Here is a 26,398-nt window from a genome sequence, read left to right as displayed (position 1 = left end):
AACCTCACAGTCTGCTGTCAAGTGGGAATGATGCATCCCAGCACCCTACTGTCACAACACCACTACCCTTGGAGAACCTGGGGCCAGCCTTTCCCACACATATGCTCACAGACAGCAGTACCCTCAACGTCAGTTAAGTGCCGTATAAATAGAGTCACACCATACATGCAAGTATCATGGAACATCCCATGGTGAAAGTATGATCTCTGAGGTCCCTTTTCTGTGATCCTATGAAAGGCACCCACTCAGGGATCTTCGCGTCTGACTCCTGGCACCACACAGGATCACCCCCAAAACATAGAATCATACAGCATTCCAAATAGGTGCCAAGGTCAGGAAGGAGCAGCCCACACCCTGGTACACTCATCTTAATGCAAAGCCACCAGAGGTACAATTCCCACTTCTGCTGCTACAGACATACACACCCATGGTTACAGCCTCCTGCTGAACTAAGGACTGTCACCGTGCCCAGATTCCTTTTCTACATATTAAACAGTGTATAAAGGCTCACCCACCCAGAAAGGCTGTGGGTGTGTGCGCGCCAGAGAATGCCAAGGAACAGTTATACAACATCAAAAAGCTTCTAGAAGGACCTTCTGCATTTGGTACAACAGTTACTTTGTCAGACATCTAAACAACTTATTGGACTGCATCCCCTCCACTTCCCATCCCCCCCCCTCCTATTAGCCTCCCAGCTAATCCCAGAGCTGAATTGGTTTCCTCCACTTACAGGCTCCACTCGAGTTAATTTTTTTCCTAGGATTCCCATCTTTCTCTTTCTTTTTACTTTACAAATATATAAATAGTCACATCGTCATACGAGACAAGTAGAGACTGACTCTTATGGGTAAAAAAACAGATGTTCCCCAATCTTCCCTAACAAAGTAATATTTTATATATGGCTCTTCAATGGATTTATAGCCAATGAAGGGATGTTACTACATTAGCTCATGGAGGGGGTGGGTGATAAAAACTGGAAAGGAAGAGCCAGACAAGAAAAAAAAGAAGCTATCCAGAGCGCTGCAATTGGAGAAGCATGACAAATGGGCAGCACAGTTTTAGAGGGCTTCAACAGCAAGGCAGATTGCCTGGCTGGGAGTGATTGTCCACAGCTGGAGCATCGCAGAGACCATCTGGTATTTCTTAAACATGCTTTCCCCAGGTGATCCAGCTCTTGGAGTGCCCCAGCAAAGAGAAGAAAAAGGGACTGTGAGTCTCAGCTCCATTTCTAGGGCCACTCTAATTAGTTAATAGAATTATAGTTGAATTGGCTTTGGTTTCTCTTACAAAAACCTCTGGTTTTTGCCACCTTCTCAATAAAAATAAAAATTAAAAAAAATCACATTCTTAAATCCCTGGAGTCTCTCATTTCTTCAAGGAAGTCAATGATTGTGTCTCTTGGCACAGTGACCCAGTATAAAAGCTAATGAGGGGAAAAAGAGACCTGAGGTTCTGTTTGATCACCTTGCAGCCTCGCTCTTCTCCCACCCTGCTCAACCATGACTTTCCACACGCCTCCTACCCCCAGCATACCCATCCCTGGTGCAGGACTCAGAGAGTCTCTCATTTCCAGGACTTTGATCCTTTCCTCAGCTTAGAAAAACATTATAGAATTCAATTAGCAGTGCGTGCTGTCCCCACAGAGAGGAACACAGGCAGAGTATGCATCCCTCCCGACCCCCACAAGGCTGCCCCATCCCAAGCCAGCAGCGTCAGGAGCTGCTAATGAAGAGAGGCCAGAGCAAGCAGTAAATAACGAGTCTGTGGACAGATGGAAAAAGGGTTAGAGCGAGCAGCCAGAGAGCAGAGCCTGGGATCCAGGCGCGTTCCCACCAGCAGGCAGTGCCCCTACCGAGCAGCACAGGCGGGAGCCCCACTCCCTTCTCCTGTTTTCCCCAAGACCCAGCACAGCCACAGAGCACAGGGTGGTCAGATGCATCCTGTAGAGCGCAGAGGAGGCAACCACCCCACAGCCACGCAGCGCTAATTCAAGCTTTCCAGCAGCACATAAATACTGGTTCTTCTATTTTTCACAAGAAGAAAATATGCCTGAACCTAGTGATCCTCCTCTGACTGCAGAGCCATTTGTTTCTAAGTCATTGTTTGCTAGGAAATGCTTTCTTAAATTACAGAGGACTAGCCACACACAGACTGTCCATATAGACACGTGTCTCCAAATATGTGCAGGAGAAAAACTGGTGAAGTTGAGCAAACGGAATGTGGTCCCAGCCAGAAATACACACACAAGGTGCTTCAGCTTCTCCAGGCTGAGAAAAAATGTAAAGTAAATGGTTGGGTCAAAAATACTGAACAAACAACTATTTAAGTGTTTTAAACTGCCAAAAGAAATTATTCCATCACTATGAGAGCAGGGAATTCCGGATGGAAACAACGCAGTGGTATAGACAGCAAAAAGAGCACACAGATTAAGCCACAATCATAAAGCTGAAAATACATCAACCAATTGGGAATTACAAAGAGTAGAAAACCGGTGACACTATAAAGACATGAACAGGGGGAAAATAAAACAAACAAACATGGCTTCCAGAATCAGGAAGCATTAGTTTTGGAGTGACTAACGAATATGCATTTTGTTTTATGGAAAAATATACAAAGACGAACTAACAAGACAGTGATATACTTGAGTTTATTAATAACCAAGAGTTGTGTTAAATAACATCTGCTTTAGATAAGCGCTGGTAAGTCACCCATCCCAGATAATTTGCACCTCTGAGTGCAGTAATGGGATCTCTGACCTGTTGACACTAATTTTTAATAAATCTTGGAATGCCAAGTAATTCTAGAAGGGTAGGAGAAAGCTAACCCCACACCGGTGCTTAGCAGGTCTGTCTGGCCTGGGAAGTTGCAGGCAGGCAGCCTGGCATCAGACCCACACTAAGCAATTAAAAGCTAACATGAGAGTCCAGCAATAATTCATCATATTCATGTTTCAGCTAATTACCAGCCAACACATGTCATATGGAATCAAGTCCCATCTAACTGGTGCTCCAACTTGATTTAAGGACTTGCATTAGTAAGAATAATTTGGCATAACTAGATGGAGAAGAGCGTCCAACACGACAAAAACACTGATAGCCTGCTTCCAATCCCATGACTCGGTATTTTATCATTTAGATAAACATAAAATCCTATGAGGCAGATAGCACAAGGAGGTTAGTAAATAACGGAGAAAACAGAGTGCGCTTACCCTGCAATCTAATGTGTATTGGCTGCATGGCCATGGGCCAACAGTGCGTGCCTTAATGCAGCCAAGTGCAAGATAATACACGTACGGGAGAACAATACAGAGCTCGTATCAACAGGATGGAAGTCTGTCCAGCAAGGCCACAAGACAGGCAGAACTACAACAGGAGTTCTACTTTGGGATACGGGATCACAGAGATTAGAACCCACTGGTAATTGGGGACCTTCAACTGCCCACACACTGGCTGGGGAAGGAAGATGTCAGACACAGCCTTGCACTGAACTCATGGAGGAAAGAAACAGAGAGAGCAGATGGGAAGGGGACAGGAAAGGAAGCTCCTTGGGGTTGGTTCTGATCAAATAGCAAAATAAACGACTTGTGGCACACAAAGAGGTGGAAGCTCCACCAGACTGATACGAATGAGTGCAGGGAGAGCCAAGCACTCAGAGAAACCACGCACAGCAAGGCTCCTGAGTGGCAACAAGGAGACATTTGATAACTCCATTAGTGGGAAGAGGCAGACCAGAGAGTTCGTCACCTCCTACGTGGGGAGAAAAGGTTAATAGATGGGTTTATGCCACCGAATGCCACAAGCCCTCCTGAAGCTGTTAGTGCATGTCAGCCCTCCCCCTCCCACCACAATCTGTTTTCTGTTAGGTTTATGGGTTTTCTTTATTCTCTACGCGGCACCCAGAGCTGGCTGGTTCTGGTAATGACATTACATGTTATAACGTACATATAATTGTTGATTCTAAAATACACAATTTATAAAATATTTTCCCTTATGAGACTCATTAAATGGGATGGTAAATTGAATTTAATAAATCCTAAATTTGACCTAAGAAGCCATATTCCCCACAGTTACAAAAGAAATGGCCAAGTCAGATAATGAGAAAGCCAAAGTGTTGCTTAACAGACTCACCTGAGAAAGAGATTCCCCTCCCTGACCTCTCTCACACACACACGCAGTCAGCGCACAATGAGTTGTAAAACTGCTAATTAGGGTAAGAGAAGGCAGCCATCCCCGGGGGTTGGCTTGCAGCTGTCTCAGGAAGCAAGGAGGTATAAATCGGGACACGAGAAAGGTATTTCACGAGAGCCAACAGCTTGCAGAGCTGCATGCAGAGCCGAAGCTGAAATGTTTCCATGCATTTGTTGGTTCAGACTTCACAAAAAAAGGATAACCAAGACCACACAGTTAAAAGCAGCAGGGTAAGACTGAGTTATCGTAGTGTAAGAGCAGAACAAAGATTATTTAAGTTTGATGTCTCTAAATGGGCCCACGGCCTATCAGCAACTATCTCTGAGAATTTTTGGCAGACAAATGAGGTTTCAGAAGGCTGGGAAAGGGCAGATATAGTGGCTATGTTCAACAGGTTGAAAAATCAAGGAAATTGCAGGCCAGTCGACATAACTTCAATTCCTGGAAAAAAATGTTGAATCAAATTAAACAGTCCATCTGCAAGGGAGGGCTGGAAGCAATAGGCACATCACATGAAGCCAACCTGCTTTCTCTTTGACGTATCAAAAGGGTCTCATATGCGAGGTAGGGGCAACAGATGTTATGTACCTTTACTTTTGCAAGGCTTCAGCTCTAGTTCTGTAAAACATCTTAATTAGCAAATTAGGGAAATAGAGTCTAGATGAAATTCCATACGGGGAACGCACAGCTGGTTGAGAAACCGTACACAAAAATGCAGACATGAACAAGCAGTACTGTGCCAATAAAGCCCATGGCTGTGCGGGGGTATGCAGACAGGAGTGTCACGCAAATATACATGAAATAATCCTGCTGCTCTTCAGCCACAACACTGGGCTCATTTTGAGGCAACACGTTTCAAAGAAGCCCAGACCAATTGGGAGAGCCCAGGGGAACACAGCAAAATACAGAGCCACACAAAAAAATATAAAAAAAATAAAACACAGAGTGCTGAGAGGGACCTCAAGAGGCAGAATCAACCACGCATGTGTCATTCAACTTGAAAATAACATGGCCATGAGGAAAGAGCAGAAGAAAACCAGTTGTTTGATGTTGAGCACAAAAGTCTTAGGGGAAACACAATAATAAGCCTCAAATATGTAAAAGATTTCTGTGGGGAGGAAAGGAGCACTGTGAGCTGCTCTGCTCATCCTCGAGGAGAAGACATGGTGTAATGGGCTTAAACCGAGCCAAGAGATTGTAGAAAGCTCAGCCTCACCATGATAGCAGCACCCTGGGGCTGACTGCTGAGCAGGGGATGGAATCCCCATTGCAGAGGTGTGAGAACAAAGATAAAGCTACCTTGTGTAGGTCTGTTAATGACAATGTCCCAGAGAGCAGTGCAGCGCTGGTGCCCAGCCCCTGGGCTCCTGCAGCCTGCTGGCTTTACACAAACATGCCCTGGGACATAATGTATTTCAGCCAAATGCCCTCAGAAAGCCGCGTAGCAAAAACAAACATCCACTTCGCTTCAGAATGAGCTCATATAAACAGCTGATAAAGACACAGAACCACTTAGTTACAAGGGAATGTTTTTACAGCGTGTGTTTGCCAGCACCATCCCTGCAGTTCAGATGCTGACATCTCAGAAGACACCTGCAAACCATCTCAAAAAGGGACTCTGCAGCTCTGCTGGTCATTATCTATAGGCTCAGTGCAGATAGCACTTTCATGGCATATTGCAGTTTTCCTGATCCTTCCTCAGGAAAATCACAGTGTTTCACAGCATTTATATTCTCCCTCTTTTCCCCACAGGGACTAACAACCTTGCCATCCTCCCCGCAGTGACAGCTCCTCCACCAGTACCTCAGTGCACTGTGTCAGTCAGTGAGAGGAGCCCGGGGACATAGTTTTCCATGCATATTTAGCTTTGAACACTGCTTTTCCTGTGTCAGCTCTGATGAAGATTCTGAGCCCCCAGAGGTGCACTGTGACTGTACCAGCCAGTCAAATCAGCAATGCAGCCGCTTCCCAGCCACCCCTCCCCAAGCAGGGCCCAGGTACAGCTGACATGTCTTGGAGAAGGCTAGAAGATGCCCTCTTGAGGTCCTTTTCAGATTCATTCATTGTGATGTTATGGATAACATGAATAACATTATGGTCTACAGTGGAGGGGAGAGCATACAGCTTGATCTTAAGTCTGTCTCACAAGATGCACCTTCTCCAGTCCTACAAGTCCCCAGTGAAGCCTAGCTATAAACAGGGGTAGAAATATACACCTAAAGCAACACCAGCAAAAGGACCTGAGCTGAGCATTCTGCATGGGCAACAAAAACACATCCAGCCCACTCCCTGCAAAGACAACCCCCAGACATGCCCCACCAGCACCAGGGTCTCTACCCTACAGACACATCCTTCTCCAGAACTGCTGCCCCCCAGCACAACAGCATTCAACAAGATGCACACAACTGCTGGCCAGAAGAGGAGGTCCGCAAGCACAGGAAACACACATATTCCACATGCTCTACCTGAGCCACAAGATTCCCTACCAAAGAGCAAGGAAAACTCTCACCATTATTGAAAAGAGAAGAAAACCATACCTCTGAAAGTCAGCTTGTTTGTGAAGCATCATGAAGACATGCTGCCCTTGCTTCTACTCCATACCATCACAGAAGAATGCTCCGTATTTCTTCACTAGGAAAAACAGGTGCACACATCCTCACCCCACTCCATCATTGTCATCTTATGCAGTCTTACAACTAACCCCAGAGAGGCTTTACTACTTGGCTGCATATGCCTCCAAAACAGCTTCTGTCCAAGAAAAATCTTCCATGCAGCTCACAACCTCTCTTAAAGCAGAGTTTGGATTAGCTAATGGCCTTAATGGGATTAATTGGATGCCAGTGTGAAGCACTTGATTGCAACTTGGAAACAGATGGTGAAAGGTACCCTCTGGTAGCTCTCACCTGTGCTCTCAGCAGACCCTACTGGTCTGAGTCCCCCGTGCCTCTCAGTGCAGCTGGGAGCACTACACACAAGGGCCCTTTCCTCTATCCCTGCCTTTGGGGGTTGTGTACCACAGGGTAATGGAGGGGGGCTCCCAGCACCCATCCTGTGGTTGTTCTGTCCTTTTGGTGTGGATGTGTTGTGGTAGGATGGCCTGAAGGGATGTCATCACAGCGTTGCGCATGCAGTAAGTGATCTGCCTTGCAGCCACAAGCAGAAGGCAGAGCAGAAAGTGGAGATGTCTTTTCTGCTGTTCAGAAGAAGGGAGGTACTGTTTTGTTTCCTCAGGATGGGAACTCCTAAAGGGAAATGCACTATGTATGGTCCATCCTTTTACTCTGGGAAGCTGAGTTACCCTTAACACTTCATGCACGTGCAGGAGGGGACAGTTTCTCACATATGTCTGTTGACCTGAGCGATTCCCTCTTCCATTAGGCTTAATGGAATTTATTTAATAACAGTACCAAAACTTATCTGTGTGGCCTCACCCCCTCCTAGGGCAGAATCCAGCATTCTTCCCCATCTTACCAGTGGTTTCCACAGAGCAGGTAACTCTGTGTGCCCTCCCGCTCCATTGCAGCTGCCCCACAAGCACAGGAGATGCTGACATGTGAAACAAGATACCTATCTCCCAGCAGCATGGGGAAGCAGAGAAGATTAATAAGCCTCAAAATGTTACACAGCATTTAAAGAGCGCTGTCACAGATCAAAAGCTATCACTCATCTCAGGAAGGCAGGTGCGGTAAGCCTGCAGAGATCACATACAGAAAACAAATGCAAGATGCAAAAGAAAACTGCAGACAGGAGCAGAGGAGAGCTCATGCTTGTCTAGAGGAATTGAAGTGGCCTAAGCCAGAGCACAACATGTGTTCCTGGAGGAGTAAGAGCCAGAAAACCTGCCTGCTTTCACTCAGTCTCAGTTGTGTCTTAGCGCAGAAAACACATTGCATTTTAAGACACTCTTACCTGGGAGGTACCTGCTGCTGGGGGCAGCTGAACTCCCGGGGCAGGAGCACAGCCTGCCTGGTGGCTGGGAGCTCACTGGGGACTGTGTGCAACTGCTGAGTGCATCCTGGCTTACACTGCAGCGGGTCTGCAGAGCCACACGGAGCAGAGCATACGCTCCATGAGACATAGAGGCTCCTGAGCACATCCCTCTGGGAGAGAACCCTTGTTTTTGCAGATCTCTGGGCACTCCATCCCTGCATGCTCAGCCCTTCCATTGGGGACTCCTTCCGGCATCGCACAGAAACGTGCAGAACAAAAAGAAGTCCTCATGCAAACTCTGCCTGATTGAATCTGGAAGGTAAGGAATGCCCTTCTGCAACAGATGTACAACCCTCTGCCCACCCCAAACACCAGATCCATCACGGGGAAGGGAAATATTTACACAAGTTAGTAGAGTTCCAGTTAAATATTATGCTTAGCTGTCTAGAGCCCATGTTCTCAGACGATGTCTATGAAATAAAAGATTAAACTTCATAACAATTATGAAGTTGCTCTGCACACATTCAGAGGGAGTTAAAGGACATTAAAATAGTTCCTTGGGTAATATGACAATGAAATTGCTCTCCCTTACCCAGAGAGTTGGTGCTAAACCCTTGTGAACCCTCCTGTAAACACACTTGGAAAGGGTAAGAGCGGAGCTGATAACCAGGTAGCACCTCTGCTCCGCGGGTTCTGCAAAAAATGTGAGCAATGCTCGGGGGCTTTGAAGCAGCGAGGGAAGGAGGATAGGGGAGAGCAGCTTCTCTTCTCAAGGGAAGTTTGTTTAGTGGAAAGTAAGCAAGTTGTCAGGGGAAAAGCTGACAATGTTGATTCCAGCAGTTGTACTGGGAATAAACAGCCAAGTGGATTACGTTACAGGGAATGAGAAATGGTTCTGAGGATCCCATTTAAATGCTGGGCTTTCAGGAATGGTATGGTTCAGCCACACTCCTGGCCCTGATACCCCCGGGACTGAGCCCTCAGACAGACCTACTGTGGCCATCCCTTCTCTGAAGGGTCCCCGAGAGGCCATAAGCCACTGTCCCCAGAGGGAACAGAGCTCCCTGCTGTCATGGCTTGAGGTTGGTTGGGGTGGCAGCACTAGGGCTGTGTGGAACCCGTTCCCCTTTCCCAGCCTGGCTGCGGGGCCAGCGTGGGGCCCTGCTTCCCATAAAGATGGGATGGATGCCTCCCTGCCTTCCGCAGGAAAGGAACCCAGTGAGAGGGGAAGGGGATCACGCATGATTTATTGGCCTCTTCCTCCTTCTCATCGTCTGTGGCTCGTCCAGCTGTAGCGATAAGGACAGCTATGAGAGGACACTGCTGGCTGCTGGGATCCCGTCCTCCTGCCCACTCCCTGCCTGCAGACATCAGTCCTTTACAAGCACCATTAAATGTGTATCCAAAATGTGGCAGTCTCCTCCATCCTTTGAGATTCTGTTCCCTGGATAATACAAACAGTTGCCAGAAAAAGAGTATCCTCTCAGCTCTGTCTGGGCCATTATCCCTTTATATTTGCTCTTTAATATTTACTGGGTTCACACAAAGTGCATGCTCTAAAAAAAAAAAATAAAAAAAAAATCAGCTGCAGCTTAAAGGACTCCAAATTTAGTAATTGCTGCAGCCCCACCGAAGTGAACAGTGAGCAGGGAGATCACTACAACACTTCACGTGCTGTGGCATTCTGCTTAGATCAGACTGCGTGAAACATTCTGTCCAGTGGCACCAAATCTGGAGTGCCCAATGCAGGGACTCTGTGAGTCCACCACAATCTCCTGAAGATCTGTTCCCTCCCAGCACCCAATAACCTTGGTAGGAAGCAGAGGCAGCCAGAGATGCTGATTCACATAGAGGAGAAGCTGTGAGTTAGCAAGAACTAGCCACAGTTTCTGGCTCCAGAGCTGGTCTTGCAGCCTTACCTGTTAATGTGAGGTTGCTGTATGTGTTTGAAAACTGCTCCTTTAACAAAACCAAGTGCATCTGAGCTGCCTTTTCCCTCTGTAGCTCCAACATTATGTCAGGATGCTGGGCGATCTTACAGCCTTTCTGCTTATCCAGGGCAATGTCACTGCGAACAATGTCTATAGCAAAAGGGAAAGAAAAAAGGGAGATGGCCAAACCTCAGCTTTCATTGTCACCAGACGCATGGATAGAACCAGCCAACACGACAGCCACACAACCATCACTCAGCATGAGCAACCCAAAAAAAAGGGTTAAAGCCCCTTGGATCTACCTGCCCAGTGAGGTTCCTCTGCTTAAGTCTCCTTTTCTCCCACTGTAAGCTCACATCATTGCCTTGAATAGGCTCACACAACCTACTGCCCCTTCTATCCATCACTGATGGATGCTGATCTCTTTCAATGGAAGCTAATCTCTTAAAATTATAACCTCTCTCTGGTAGGAAAGTGCAAAAGAATCCCAGCATACATGTTATGACCCTGTTGTTGGTGTACTTGCCGCTAAATAATGAGAAAAGACTAAATCCCATTCTAGTGATCCTTAGCTTCTGTCTACCACTGCTTGTCAAAGGAGGTGAAGAAGGCTTGCTCTTGCCCTGTGTATGCTCACTGCTGGAGCTGGGTCAGTATGGCTTACAGCTCTCTAAGCAGGTCTCTTTAAACTTGTAACACTTGATATCCAATTTAGGAGACAGGAAGCTTACTTAACAATTGCTTTCTCTCCATGTGAGCATTTTGTTAGTCATATTGTGGAATAAGAATATGATATTCCCTCTTCTAGAATAACTCACAGGTTGGGGAAATGCAAATGTCAGGTAGCAGTGTGGGGACAAGGACCAAGTAAGATGTGGCCAGTCCCTAAAAAGGAGGAGGGCAGTGCAAATCAGTCCTTTCAAGGCCATTTTCTGAGCTGAATAAACTCTGTAACATGCTTGGATCCGGAGGAACCATATGTTGTGCTGAATTCTTACAAAAGCTTCGGCGGCCAGAAGCGATAAGAGATGATGGAAGTTGGAGTTCTTCCACCACATTGCACAAGGTCAGGCTTTGCATCACGAGGTTGCCCTTTCCTTGGTTTTATTCCCATCTAGCTGGATATTTCTGAAGGAGCTTATTGTCAGAAGAGAGGCACGCCTGGCTCCACAAACACACTCAAGCTCCACTATTGTCATGCACACCAAGGAACAGTGAAGTTAGAATCACAGAAAAGAATCATTAAGGTTGGGAAAGACTGCTAAGATCATCCAGTCCAACCACCAACCCATCACCAACATGCACAAGTGTTTTCCAGCACCCATGCTCACGTCTTTTAAGGTGTCAGATCTCAGGTTCTGCAAACCTGGACTCTAAGTGATGTTCTGGGCTGGCAGTGAACACCCTTTGAAGGTGGGTGGAAGACTTGGCCACATTGTCTGGGCTATAGGGAACTACTTCAGGCCATGTCCTGTGGGCCAGGACAGACATTCAGCATCACCTGGTCTGCTATTGCTTAATTTGTCCCTCACACCAAGAGATGCAGGACTCTGGAGCTGCCACTGAAAATTTTAGTGTCTGTAGGAGCCTGGCTAACAAACTGGCTTGTTTGCTGGATGATGAAGGCACCAAAGGATGAGAAATCCATGGGGAGGGCTGAGGAGGACAAGTCATTTCTGTAAGGTTTGCGAAGGCCTCAAAATAATTTTAATGGCTTTGGTGAAAAGGCAGAATGGGCTCCTCTCCAGAGGAACAAAATTTCTGTATCACAGTGGGACCAGGATCCCTCTCCTTGCTATCAGAGGTCAGGGAAGCACCTTGGAGAGTGCAAGGAGATGTGGCAGTGGGTCCCACACAGCACCCTGACATCCAGCACCCTGCCTCCCTCTTTGGGGACTGCAGATCCCAGCGAACATGTGCTAAGGAAGGGATATGGTTGTGATGGAGAAGATGTGAAGGGCACAGAAAGTGGGGATGCTCTTCTGGCAGCCAGTTTCATGGGCTTCCCAGAAAGCTTCTACTGTACATGAGCAGGATGCAGAGGCGAGCATGCAGGGTCCTTGCTTCTCACAGCTAAGGACCCAAGGGATTTGCCCAAGACCTAAAACTGGAGGTGGACCCCATATCCAACATTGCTCCAGCTTCAACAATGGGTAGAAGCATGGGATATGGGATTCCCAAAGAACCTGATTACTGTTTATCCAGACCCACAGTGCAGGTGAGGAGGTGAGATCACATCTAGTATAGATGTCAGGGAAAGGTCAGGTTGGATAGGGACCTGGGCAACCTGACATAGTGCCTTATGTAGTGGTTGGAAGGGGGGTTGGCACTGGATGACCTTTGAGGTCATTTCCAACCCAACCAGTCTGTGAGTCACAGATTCTACACCTCTCTTCTGAAGCAGCAGCACCGGGGGAAGAGGCCACAGCTGCTGTAGGAGCTCAGGGAAAACTCAACAAGAGCAATCCAGGGAAAAAAGCCAGCAGGAAGCTCATAGTGATCACATCTAAAAGTAAGTGAGAGAAAGGGGAAATGCACAGGGGGTGTGAGGAGAAGGATCCCCCGGGGGGCTCTGGGCAGGGCAGTCCCTAAGTGGGACACAGCCTTCCAAAACGCAGAGCAGCCATAAAAACCAACACACGCACACACACAAAATAATAAATAAAATCAAGGGGGGGAAAAAAAAATACCCAGCAAAACAAGAAACCAAGCGACTCTTGCCAGAAGTGAGAAAGAAGAACTCCAGATGTGGGAGCCCCAGAGGACGCCAAATGGTTTCCAAAGCCGTCAGACCAACGAGCTGTGTGCGCCTCGAGAGGCAGCGGCCGGGCCGGGCCGGGCCGGGTCAGTACCTTGGCCAGCTCAGCCCTGCGCGGCTCGGCGGGGCACGGCCGGGCGCATCCCGCAACGCGGCTCCCGCAGCCCCGGCTCCCGTTCCCCGCTCGGCTCCCGGCGGCACCGTGTCCCCGCAGCGGCGGAGCGGAGCCGGGCCCGGAGCCGCCGTGCGGTATGGAGGGAGCACACCCGTGTGGCGGCCAGGTGAGCTGCGGCTCGTTCAGCCCCCGCGGCACGAGGAGCCCACGGGGTCCCCGGTGCACCGAGAGGAAATGGAAGAAGCTGGAAAGCGGCACCGAGTGCGGCGGCTTTGTCACATTTGTGAGCATCCTCATCGTGTCTGTCTTCAATAGGAAATTCTCCGACAGATTCGTCTCATTCCTTTCTTTTATATAGGAAAATTCCCTGACAATGAGTTCCAGAAATTACTTCTCGCTAGATAAAAAAAAAAATCGTATTTGTTTGTTTTATACATTATAATGCTGCTGGATGCTCCCTATTTCTTGTGTAATGAAAACAAGGAATTAATTATTCCCAAATTATCTTCTCCACATGCCTCTGGGTTCATAGCATTTATCATCTCATCAGTCATTTTTCCCAAGATGAAAACACGCTGATATCTATGTCTGAAAGCTGTGTTCCTGACCACCTCCATCACCTTACTCCACACATAATGTATTCTTTACACTGATCCATGTGGTCCCACTATAGCACAATGTGTTTGAAGCATAAGTGGGCTTCTTTCCCAATATGAATACAGTGATTCAATCTTCACTTCCTTAAATGTATTCATTGAAAAAATCCATAATAAATTCAAAACATTTTCCCTGGTTGGCAACAGCCAGTTCAGAACCCGGTTGCATAGGAAGCCACGTGTGTTTCCCCCGAGCACGTTACTTTGCATGAATCACTTCTAATTCATAGACAGAAGTGTTGAACTTGCAAAACTAGTAAGGTTTGGTAGAGCATTTCAGATGCTTAGTAGAAGCAATCAAACACACAACCACAGGAATCCTTTGTCTCACCCATACACCAGCAAATGGATAATCAGGAGCTCTCTGTCTGATTGCGCCACTTCCTGCAGTTATAAAGCAATTCTCACACACGGTTCTTGCAAAACTGTTCAAAATGTACAACCAAAAATGGAGATAAATATACTTTGGAAGTATCTCCTTCAGAGATAGTGCCTTCCTCACTTTGCAGAAGGCAGTTTGTCTATTGGCTTCCTCTTACAGAGACAGGAGGATGACACAACTCATTGGGATCCACCTGCCGGTGGCTGAGCTGTGGAGCCAGAAGGGCAATCCCTGCACAAGGCCGAGCCCTCACTGCTCTGCTCTAATATCCAGGTAAAATCATTGCACCTAGAGGCAGTCTGCACTGAACAGGCTCAGCAGGGGATATGGTGTTCCCCTGTGCACAAGGCTCAGGGTCATGATATAATGCCAGGTGTCTGATGGTGTCAGAAGGAAGGGATCCTCAGATGAAAGCATGCACATGAAGCCTATCAGCCAGTGCCAGAATCACACAGTGTAACATGGACTTGCCCACACTATATGGCAAAATCTGCCTTTTAGTATGAAGGCATGAGGAACATGTTTTTTCTCCCAGGTTTTTGTGATAATTGGCCATTTTTCCAGATGCCCAGTATCCTTCCAAAAAAGGACATAAAATAGAAGGAAGTAACTTAGCAGCAATTGAGAGAGCACTTTTGAAATGTGTTGTCTGTACACATTCTGGCTCAGTACCTTTTATTAACACATTACCTACAGCACATGTATGTGCTCCCTTTTCCCTCTTCCCTCCCATGACCCACACAGGGCCATGTTGTCTGTATGTGGCAAATTTCCTTTGGTCTCCATCAGCCACAGAAACACTCCAGGCTACAAAAGGATGGAGAATCCACCGAGGTACTTGGGTCAATGCATCCCCAAGAACTCCAAGAAGTTCTCTTTTTCCCTTGAGTTTTCTCTTCACAGTACATATGCGTAGAGGGAAACTAATATTCATGACACCAGGAGGTGTCCAAAACTGCTATCTGCTGCTGTGGGGTGGCACCTGAAGCACTCCTTGCTGAGCCAGGGGAAGAGACTCCAAACCCTACCAAACACCCCAGCACCAGGGTCCAGGGCAGCACGGGTCAGGTTTTAGCAAACTCAGCTTCAGAGGAGGTTTTGTATTTATGCTCCCAGCAACCATTACCAGGGCAAATGGACAGCCCCATGTGCTTGCCCCAAAAAGGAGCTGCTCAAAGCTGTTTCCCTAGAGACCAGTGTTTCTTATTGTCCCATTCATCAGAGCCAAGTGGTCCTTGGCAACGCATGAGGTGGCTGGAAGGACAGCCAAATGCATTATCCAGTAGGCAACCCCACAGCAGAAGGAGAAGCTGGTCTGCTGCAGACCAAGCACTAGATCACATATTCTAGTACCTTCCCAGGGGTCAGACACATGCCTATGGCCAGAGAGAAGCAGCTCCAGATAACAGAGCACAAGTTGCAACACAGATGGTGAGGGAAAGCCAGCCCAGCGGGGCACAGACACTGAAACTCCATTTAAGGGAGGCTAAAGTCTCCCAGGTCAAAAGCGTCTCGATCAGCAAGTGTCAAAAAGTCTCCCCTACAGCCCCACCTCCTGGTACCTCAGGGCTCGGTGTGTGACAAACTGGTTTTCTATTGGGAACAGACCACAGGCAGGGCAATGCCAAACAGGGCAGACGCTGGGACTGAGCTTGCCAAGCATAGGTTGCACGGGATGGCAACCACCTGGTGTGCCCTGTGCACGGGGGTTAATGTGACAGATCACTTAGATGGCCTTGCAACGCTTGGCAAAGGTCAGAGGATACATATGGGTGTGCTGCCTTCAGCACCCTGCAGTTCAACCAACCCCTTTCCCATAGGAAAGTTCTTAGACAAGTCCCTCAGCCAGGGATGGGCAGATCTGCTGTCAGGTGATGAACTCCTGCCAAACAGACACCAACAGTGACACAGTACCTGTATGAACAGAACCAATACACCTCTGTGCTGTCTACCAGCAAACATGGGATGTGCACAGAGGCAAACACTCAAAGCAGAAAACAATGGAGCTGTCACTTGTTACATCACTAAAAATCAGGAAGGTCAAACTTAGATATTCACAGAGTTCTCTTTTAACCATTTCATGGCTTTTTAATTATTATTATTGTTGTTTGTTTGTTTATCTAGATTGGATGAGAAATTTCAGAAAATAGATGATGGGGGGACAAGAGCATTACACATGGAAAGCAGCCTCAGTCAGCCCAGGAATAGGCAGGGCAATGGGGACAAAAGGACGCTTGCTGCCTTCCCCAAGCTCAGGCACTGCATGCCATCTTCTTCCATGCTTTCTGCTCAGCCCAAAAGTTCCTCACATTTGTGCACGCCCCGAACCCAGACGGGTCCCAAATAGGCTGTAGATGAGGGAACAGAAAGCAGAGCAGTGCTCCAACAGGAGAACATGGCTGCTCGGATCCAGTGCAGTGGGAAAGAAAGCTGCAGTGGCACCAGGATTTCATTCTGGAGACCTGGATCCCCCGAGTGAAGCGCAAAAAGATGGGAGCTACCAACAACTCCAGCTTCGGAGTTTGCACACAGATCTTGAGAACAAATAAGAAAGCTTTGCTTCCAGGCAGGAAATCCTTTTTACCACACCTTTCTGATTTACACTGATGCTTGATACACACCACATGTGTCCCCTCCCTCACTCACTCCCATTTGCAATGGTTCTGTTCCATATTTAAGTGATGAAAAGTTAAGACCTGTGGTTACAACTTCTATGAGAAGCTTCATTTTGAAGGACTGCTACATTTCAACTTTATTGCCACGAGGAAAACTGAAGAAAAAAAAAACAACCAAAAAAACCCAAAAGCTTTCAGTCCTTCCCTAACATGAAAGCTGTTGTGAAGACATTTAATAAGTGTAAGTTCACTCCTGCAGGCTGTTGAAATATTGACCTTTGAGCTGAAGCAGGGAAATTTATTCCTACCGATGTTTAGTGTGAATCTCGTCCACACTTTTACGCACTACACTTAATTTTTCTATTTGAGATGGCTGCAGGTTTGGTCAGCATGAAATTCATCCCAGCAGGCAGAGCTCACAGCAAACCTTACACCAGATATCGGATATGAGAAGGGAAAAAAAGGCAGCCCAAGTGATGGGATGGGGGTTGCTTCAACAAAGATGGAGCACACACATCAGCCACCTGCCTGCGTGTGGGGCTGGGGGACACTGGTCTCGCTGAGATCAAACACTACGTAGAGGAACAGAAAGCCATCAGAAAACTGGCAAACACGTCTGCTTTTTCCATTCAGCGCTGTGGCTGCCGAGTGGATCTCTGCAAAACTTCCTCTGCTTCACTGACCTGCCCGCTGGGATCTGTCTGGCATTAATCGACCCTCGAAAATCACTTACGGAAATTTCTTCTGCTAATTTTTGTTAAGTCGTAAGTAAGAAAAAAGGGGTTTTTTTGAGGAGAAAAAAACCCAAACAAACAGAAAAATCAATAAATTCTTGCACTCGAACACGATATTCTGCTTCTCAAAATAGGAGCGTTGGCCCTGACTTGTCTGCCAGGTTTCTTTGTGTGAATTAAGGGCCGCGAAAGGTGAAAACCTCTCGTGCAGCTGCGGAACCGTTGGGAGGAGGGCACAGAGCGGGGAGGAAGGGAGCGGGGCAGAGCCGGGACGAGGCGGTGCCGCCGTCACTTCGGGCAGGGCCCGGTGGCACGGCGCTGCGCACAGGGAGCGGCTCCCCGGGCACCGACGGGCACCGAGCTGGGCCGGGCTGCGGGGAGCCCCGGGGCCGCAGCTGCACGGAGAAAAGCGGAAACGACGCCGGGGTCCTTAGGGAAAGGCATTGCTCCCGGGGAGCACCGGAGGTTCCGGGAAGATCTCTGCAGAAGCGTTGCAAAAGTAGCGGGGCGCGACCGGCGATACCGGAGGACGGTCCCCTCCGCAGCCGCTGCTGGGCACGGGCCTTTTGTTCCTCCACCGGACGCACCGACAACGGGAGAGAAGAGGAAGGAGGAGCCCCCCGCCCGCTGCGGCGTTGCCCGGCGGAGCGCACGGCGCGCCCGGTGCCGCGGAGCCCGAGCAGCGGAACGGGACCATGCGGTGCCCGCAGCCCCCGCATCCACGCCCCCCCCTCCCCGGCCCAGCCCGAACCGCGGCCCCGCTCACCGTCCTCGTAGTTCTTGAGGTAGTAATCGGGGCCGGGCCCGCCGCGGCTCTTGGCCGGGTTCTTCACGTTGTGAAACTGCAGAAAGTCCGTCCTCTTGCCCGCGAAGCGCAGGAAGGCGGGGGCCAGGCCCCGCGCCAGGGTCACCAGCCGCCGGGAGCTGCGGGGAGGAGAGCGGGCTGAGAGCTACGGGACGGGGACGGTGCGGAGAGGGCCCGGCGGTCGCAGAGGGGGAAGGGAGCGCGGTGCGGGGATCCGGAGCTCTCACCGCGGCCCGGCTGCCCCACCCGGCGCGGCACGGTTCGGCACCGCGTAGCATAGCGCGGTACAGCGCGGGCACCGCTCAGCAGCGCCCGGCTGCGGGGCTCTACTGTTCAACCTCGGGAGCGGGACCGGGGCCGCCCCGCCCGCTGGCAGCGGGGCCCGGAGGCCGGCGAACCCCGGCTCTGCCCCCCCGGAGCCCCCCGGACAAGTGCAACGGAGGCACCGGGTCCCGGCTCCCTGGGGTACAGACGGCACCGACCGGGACCCTCGGAGCGAGGACCCGCTCTTCCTTCCCGACTTACCCGGCAGGACCGGTGCGCTCCGCCCGGCCCGGTGCCTCCAGGCCGCTGAGCAGGGCACCCAAAGCCACGCGCAGCCTGGCTCTGCCCTCGGGGAACGCGGGGTTCGGAGGAGCTGGCCGACTCCCGTTGCTGCGGGTTCCTGGTGCAGGGCTTTTTCACCCTGCGCTGCCTCGGCCCCATATTGTGCTGCTTCTTATTTTTTTTCTTTTTTTTTTCCTTTTTTTTTTTTTTTTTTTTTTTCCTTGTTGTTGTTGTTGTTGGAGCGGAGGGGAGCACGACATTTTTGCAGTCATAACTGATAAGTCTCCGAAATGCTTTCTCCATTGCAAACATGTGCATCTTAATGGAAACCATGGCCTCGCTCCCTCCGCCTCAACGAGCGCCGCGGGCAGCGCGGAGCCCGGCGGGGTGGGCGGCACGGGGAGGGCGCCGGGGGGGCTCCCGCCTTACCTTAAGAAATCGAGCCAGCCATCATGAATGATGGAGGGGTCCAGCTGCAGGGAGAGGAAATTCTCACTGATTATCCTGACAGGGCTCTTGGTGTTGACATCAAGGAGAATGAGAGTCCTTCCCTTCACACCTGGAGATTTCTCCACCGGCAGCGCTCTCCTGTCCCCGGCCTGGGAGGGCAGAGAGAAGGTGGCCATGAGGGCCAGCCCAGGTGCCATCAGCGCTAGGAGCCCGGGGGGGCAGGAGCTGGGACAGGGCATGCCGGAGAGCAGGAAACCCCTAATTAACTCGCTGTCTGCAGGGGCTCGCTGGTGGCTAATTGTCCTTATCTAAAGTGTGGGGCGCTCTGCCTTTTTTTGCAATGTTTTGGTGCTGGTGGAGGGGAACTCACGCCCCTGACCAGCCTTTCTCGCAGCCGGTGCCAAGACTCCTTGCAGCCAGCACCGCCCCTTTAAGAGATGCAGGCTCCAGACATTTTTAACTTTTTGAAGGTAAGGGGAGGCTCCTGGTTTAACCCCCTCGGCTCGGGGCCCTCCCGAGACCCGCCGGCTCCGAGCTTCGCTTCGCCCCGGCTCCCGGAAGGGCCGAATCGGATCGGAGCTCGGCACCCCGGGGAGCTCGGCAGCAAGGAGCGGTAAGGCGGCGGGGTGGTCCGCTTCGGGACTGCGGTGCTGGGCTGCGGCAACCGAGGCTGAGCGCGGAACGCGACGGACGCAGCGGGAGCGCGGAGTCCTGTCGCCGGAACCCCGGGATCGGCCTGGCCGGTGCACGGGGACCGCTCGGATACAGAGGGGAAGCGGCCCGCGGGGGGTGGGACGGCGGCTGCCCTCCTCCGTAGCCCTCGGGACCCGCCGGTGTCCGACCCGCGGCGGAGAGTGGTCACGAAAGACGCGCCCGGAGCGGAAACGGCCGCATCGGTGGCGCAAAAAACGCCGCGGTTCGATGGGACCGGCGATGTCACCGCGCCGGTACCGCTGCCTGGAGGACCGGGACGGCCGGGGAACGGCATCGAGCAGGTGATCCGTGGGGGCTCGCACCTCGGGGAGCGCCCGTCCCAAGCGGGCATCCCGCCCCGCCGGCAGACACTTTCCGGGATGGCCCCGGGCTCCACACGCCGGCGAGCACCGTAACGCGCCCTACCTGGGCCCTCTGCCGCCGCAGCGCTCCGTCCTAACACCATCCGCCCGGCGACAGAACGGGGCTGCGCCGGGGCTGGGCCGCGCCGCGACCGCCGGGCTCACTGCCGTCGGCGCCCGTAGCCTCGGGGCCGGGGCCCGCAGCTCCATCTGCTGGTCACGGCCCCGGCCCCAGTGGCGGGGGAACGGCACACACCTGCGGGTAGAGCTGTGCGGGGCCGGGGGCGGCCGGGACTGCGGGGAGAAGCGATGTGAGGAGACAACACCGAGGGCTGCCTGGGCCGACCCGGGCCGAGCGGGCGGTGGGGAACGATGTAGCGGAGAGAGAATGAGGCAACCCCTGACACTGCGAGGGCTCAGCGGAAGGTGCACGAAAAGGAATTTGGGGGGACCCGGCCGGGGATCACGTCGCTGCACCCGGCGACAAAGAGCAGCGCGTGGTGCCCGGCGCCAGGCAGCGGGGATGGAGCGCTGTGGAAGTAAGAGGATCCGGGGGAAAGGGCCGTGCAATTTCAGCTGTGCAAAGCCCTGGCATCCCGGCACAGGAAGAGGGCAATTTAAGGTTGGAAAGTTGCGTTCTGCTGAGAACGCTTCAGCAGCAGTTTGCAATAGCAATTCGCTGGCCACGGAGCTGCAGTAGCTTGGTTTGTGGGTCACCTCCGAACGAGGGGCACGAGTTCCCGTATCATCTCCTTTGTTTGTTCGGGTTTATTATTATCATTTTGTTTTGCGAGATTTCTTTTTTGTTGGTCTTTTTTAAATTATTTATAGTTGCTTATTTGTTTTCTGTATGATCAAAAGATCCAGAGCTTCACTGGCATTTGTTGGCTGACAAGCACTGTGACTGCAGGCCGAAAGGTTGCATCTCTCCCCCTGCTTCTATTTCAAAACGAAACCCTGATGTGTTGCGTAGCGAAGGACAAGAAAGGAAACAAATTGTCCCACTTAACCTTCTCCGTTACAAACACGATACTTCGGAGAAGAAACGTGGTTAGCACGAATCACCCCCCGCAACCCGTCCCCGCTCTGAAGGCGGACTCCGGCTCTGGGAACAGCCCACCCGCGGCCGCACAGCTCGGGGAGCGCTCCCGTCGGGGCCGTCGCTGCCGTCGGGGCGCGGGCGGAGCCGTCCGTCGGGGCGGCCCCAGCGCCGGTGTCTCTCCGGGAGCGAAGCGGCGCTCGGAGCTCAGCTTACAGCAGCGGCTCTGACCCGCCGTGCGAAGCGCCGCTCCTTTCTTCTGTTACCATAATTGCTTTAGAAAGCCTGGCTCGCTCAGAAAAAAAAAAGCTCTATGAAGATTTACTCGCGGTTCTGTCGATTTGGAAGTACGTTTCTCTATTTTCCGTCTACTCTCAACGTGCTGGTTTTAATCTCCAAAACAGTCGTTGGGAAAGAAAACCGGGGGAGGAGAAGCATTGCTATGAAGAGTTTTGGTTTAAGTGAAGCGCATTAAATATTTTCCCAACGTCACCAAATAAACAGCAATCCTCCAGCTCCCAATAAACTATTTAAAGCACGTCGTATCATCCCTTTTGCTCCTGCCAATGTACTTTAATTTACAAGCCGATCAGAGCAGGGGCCTGTCTTGTTGTGTGTGTCTGCAAATGTCTGTCCCTCCCTTCCCTCAGTCAGTCGCAGCTCACAAACACTGAAATCCGCAGCTAACGTTGTTATCAGAGGTACTCACTTCGATTTTTGCCTCGCTACTGCCTGTGGAAGTGGCTGTTGTAAACGATCCGAGCGGCTGTGGAAAGGTTCCACCTCTATGCAGCAGGGCTGATAGAGGAAAAGAACAAAGAATGAGGAGATAAATGAAGTCTAGAAGGTGAATTAAACGGAGGTCTCCAGCTGCATATGTCAGCCCAGAGGAAAACAGGGAAAACCTCAGGAGGGACGTTTTGCGTTCCCTAGAAAATAAACGTCTGCTCATAAAGGATGAAAGTTATTATGGTCAAAGGATGTGCTGTACCAAACAAACCTCCATTAGGCTAGGAAGGATAAAACAAGCTAGACAGCCTTTTTAAAGAACAAAAATCTTCGTGTCTTTGATTCCCAAGATATCAACCACGTCTGTTTCTGTATTGCTGTCAAGTAAACCTGAGTTATGGATGCTCTCAGAGAAGCCAGCAAGGAGAAAACTCAGCTAGTGAAAATAAAGAATGTTATCCATAGACAATTTGCCCAAAATGTTTTCTTTTCAGACTCTTAAACTCCTGCCCTGCACCATGGCCTGACTTATGAGTTCTCCCCAAACGATTTCTGCTCTCCCCAAATGATTTCTGAGAGGAGCAAGGGCACTAAAAGCGGCCATCAGACCCCATAACATCGCAGCCAATTCTTTTTATCAAGGTGGGGTGTTTTTTTTTTCTGCTTCTTCTGCACTTCAGCGTCCATCTATTTCACCACAAGAGACCTAATGTCTGGAATGCAACCTCCTGAGGTTACTAGTGCCTAAAGGTTGGTGTTGCACAGCATGAACCCCGCTGCTGAAACCATTTCCTACCATGCCGATGTATCACCTGAGTGAACAGACAGCAGCTTGATTTAGTGCGGTATCTGCGCATTGCTCTTTAATGGAGGTGTCCTGTGAAGCTCCGTAACAAGCAAAACCATCTGTCTGCCCTAGTAAGCCTGGCTGGAGGGGAGCCCCACACCAGCGTGCGGAAGGCAAACCCACGGAGAGCTTCCCCCTTCCTGCAGGCAAGGAGCAGGGCATCCATCACCACGACCGCCCGGCCGGAGAGCACATCTGGCAACTCTGAGTCTTCATTATCACCAGCGTGGAAGAAGCACAGAGCGGTACCTCCAAACGTGGCCATAGCACGGCAGTGTTGGGCTTTTCTTCAAGGGTTAACCCACCCTCGTTAGCTACCTAACTAAGAGCGCTATAAAAAAGCAGAACTGGAACAAAAAGGAGGCACGAGTCCCATTGAAGGCTGTTGTTTTGCATGCAGACACACAGCAAGACAAAGGAGAAAGAAAGCTGGATTGTAGGCAGCTGATGATAAATTATGTATTCTTCCTCTTTTTTGTAACTTTGTGCCATGAGCAGCTTGGTAGCACCACTCCAGCAGAATAAACTCTTCTTCTTCCTTCCCTTCATGCATCTGATTCAGCATGTGGTCTGACTAACCCGGGGGCCCATACTCTACAGGGCTGCCCCCGGAGAGAACAAGTTGTTCCCAGGTGCCCACATCCCAACAGGTGCTCTGGGGCTCCTGAGAGCTGATATGGGTCATTCTCACAAAGCTGCAGTGGGGGAGCAGGTGCCCTCCCAGCAGACAGAAACCCCCTTTGCCCAGCGCCTCTTCAGCAAGAGGGGGAAGAAATAAAGCAGATAATGGCAGGGAATATCTCAGTGTGTACTGTTGCCTTTTGGCAAAGGGTGCCCTTCAGACCCAAGAGCTGTGCTAATCGATGGCTGCGTCTGATTCAACTTTTGTCTTTCCTATCTTGAGTAGAAGCAAATGTGGCCACAATTAGTCGTAGTCAAGGGACAAACCCAACGGCAGTGCTCCAAGCAGCACAACAGCCTCAAAAACACTTTCATCAGACTAAACCCAGCCCAAACGAGAAGAGAAATGGGCAGAATTATCCTCATTTCACATTATCACGTGAAAAAAGCAAGAGAAGGGAACGCGCCAATGTTACAAGCCTGAGAACAAATGTGAGTGCTTGTCCCACCATCTGTGAGGAGATGATAGAGGTGAAGGAGAGGGAATGCAGGGGGGTGGTAAAAGTTCACAGAGACCTTCTATTTTTCTGGAGAGATGCTTCACATTCCAGCAGCAAAACTGAAGGAAGCGGCCATGAGGAGTAGATCAGAGAGGGGAAATAGGAAGATGGATGAAGTGCAAGGCTGGAGGAGCAAACAAGGCAATTACAGAAAGAGAGGAAGGGGCTGTGTGTGGAGACCAATGAGGAGCTGAAGCTCAGCGGAAGCAGCAGCAGCCAAAAGGCTCTCATGGACACTGCTGGGATGAGGGAGGCAGAAAAAAATCAGAATCTTTCATGTAACCATAGGCTGCAAAGCTCCCTCTGGGGAAGGTCCCATGGAGCGCAGTGCCCCTGACCCAGGCACAGAGACAACAGCAGGAAAGAGCCTGTGTTCCCAGCACAGCCATCTCCTGTGCACTTTCCTTTCCAGCAGGCTCAGTGTGTTGTGTTGTTCCATCTCCCTCCAGTTTCCCTTCTGCTGGCCCTTTACTAACAGCAACGTGGAGAAAATTAAGCATAAAGCTATATAAGCAACATAACAGGCATGCAATTGCATGTCTATTTGCTTTGAAAAAATGATGCTTTATTTCCTGTACAATGGAAACTACAGTTTGATGTTACAACTGCTGGGTTTTGACTGAACGCAGAAATTTTACTTAAGCAATGACATTTCCCCCCGTATTTAGTATTCCCATATGTCACTGATTATATATTTAAGTTGCAGAAATGAATTAAATTTCATGGCTTCCTCAAGTTAGATTCTCTTGGAGGGGACCGTCCTTAACTGTTAACCTAAAGACTCAAAATCACTTTAAATCAAAACAGAGCAGAGCTTTGGGTATCATTGCAGGAGAAAACTGATGATTGCAAACCAAGCGTTTAACACATCAGCAGCCAGAAGGGTGGGTAAAGCTGTGTGAGCCCGCGGGATAGAGAACGTCGCACAGAGAAAAGGGGTTAATTGAGCACCACAGGCTCAGAAATGGAAAAAAGACAGCGCACTGTTTGGAGCTCTGTTGCCCGAGGTCTTGTTCCTTCTGCTTCAGAAGTTATCATATATCCCACTTCTCAGTGCTCATTTCACTTACTTGGGTAACGTATCTTCTCCCACTGGCTGCAGAGCATTAGTGCCAATCACGCTGCGGATATTCCATGAGCAGCCAGCTCTGCACTCGCAGCTTCATTCCCACTTTCTGGAGGAAAATAAATAAAGAAATAGATCAAAATCCAGCTTTTCTTCACTCCTTCTGTTTCCCATCATGACCTGGAATTGCTAATGATTCCATCCCCACAGCCATCCCACAGCAGCTCCTCACCCTGTTCTGGAGGACCAGCACCGAAGGCAAGATGCAACCTCAGTGAGAGCCCTGGAAATTCAAATCACACTTTGCCAAAGGCTCAATCAGTTGAGCATGTGCTAAAGCTCAGTTTGTTTTGTCTTATTTGGAGCTTTGGAAGATATTTCCTATCCTGATTCACTGACCAAGCTCCAGCCACACACCTGCGACTTCTGGAGCGCATCCCCACAGCGAGAGGCCGGCTAGCACGTCATCACTTCTGCAGGTCAGACCCTACTGAAAGCACATCAGGCCACAGCTCTCGCACCAGTTCACTTTTACACGCAGCTCATGTAAGTTAACATCTGGTGAGAGAACAGCTACGGCCTGAGCTAGATGGAGCTCAGCGCAACAGATGGTTGTTGGGGCTGCAGAACCAGGGCAGCTCATCCCAAACTGAGCACTCCTCCTCCTCTGCATATTTATACCCTCTGACCACGTCTTTTTTACAGAGCTATTGTCACCGAGGCTTCCCAATCCCCTGTCTTCACGTTGCTCCCTATGTCACACACAGCGCTGCAGCTCACTGCCCAGTCCCAGAACTCTGCTTACTTCGGTCCATGTCAGTGCACAAGGTGGGATCCTGAAGCAGCTGCTGCTGTGCGTCCAACAAAGCGGGAAGCTGCCCCTCCAATGCACGGGGCGCCTCTGCCAGCGTGCACTGAGCATTGCTGGTAGGCAGCAAGCTAACAAGCTGCGGCTGCTCCTGCTTCTGAGCGCAGGGTGGAAAAGCCACCAAAGCCCGCAGCAGCAGCACGGACAGAGGTTGCCACCTGGTGGCTCCTCCCGCACGCCGCGGCCTCAGCACAAACCAGGATCAGCGGCCGAGGAGCGCGGAGGACAAGGAGACTGCGGGCAGGAACGTGCTGCGGTACCTGCCTGACGGATGGAGCGAGCACACAGCCACTGAAATGCCGGAGAACCCATCAACTTAGAGAGAAAAGTAAAGTAAAATAAATACATACAGAAATACGAATAAATCTTCGCTACAGGGCGCTTCGTTCCTTAGCCAGGGGATGCAGACGGATGGAAGCGGGGGCAGACGTTCCCGTGGCACCCCACAGCCGAACCCCGCACCCCACGCGTGTCCCCCCGGCAGCGCTGCCCCCCGCCCCTCCC

General features: G+C 50.5%; 1 protein-coding gene across 12 annotated transcripts in view; it reads right to left on the bottom strand.

Moving 5' to 3' along the window:
* Positions 1–26,398, bottom strand: part of HPSE2 (heparanase 2 (inactive)) — an 84,445-nt gene that overhangs the window by 57,017 nt on the left and 1,030 nt on the right. For 2 of the 12 annotated variants that reach the window (XM_015867095.2, XM_015867098.2), the window contains exons 1-4: positions 21,913–26,386; positions 19,089–19,258; positions 18,075–18,232; positions 10,037–10,198 (exon numbers count right to left, since the gene is read on the bottom strand). In XM_015867095.2, the coding sequence (XP_015722581.1) occupies positions 10,037–10,198; positions 18,075–18,232; positions 19,089–19,258; positions 21,913–22,155 (733 nt within the window). In that variant the 5' untranslated portion in view covers positions 22,156–26,386. Of the gene's footprint in view, positions 1–10,036; positions 10,199–18,074; positions 18,233–18,638; positions 19,019–19,088; positions 19,468–21,912; positions 26,389–26,398 lie in introns of those variants that run through there. The other 10 variants (XM_015867084.2, XM_032445571.1, XM_032445572.1 and 7 more) reach the window with 10 other exon arrangements.

The sequence above is a fragment of the Coturnix japonica genome, chromosome 6, assembly GCF_001577835.2.
Source record: "Coturnix japonica isolate 7356 chromosome 6, Coturnix japonica 2.1, whole genome shotgun sequence".
In the NCBI taxonomy this organism is placed as follows: Eukaryota; Metazoa; Chordata; class Aves; order Galliformes; family Phasianidae; genus Coturnix; species Coturnix japonica.
Note: the sequence above shows the minus strand (reverse complement) of the source record. Positions and strands in the feature narration are given on the sequence as shown.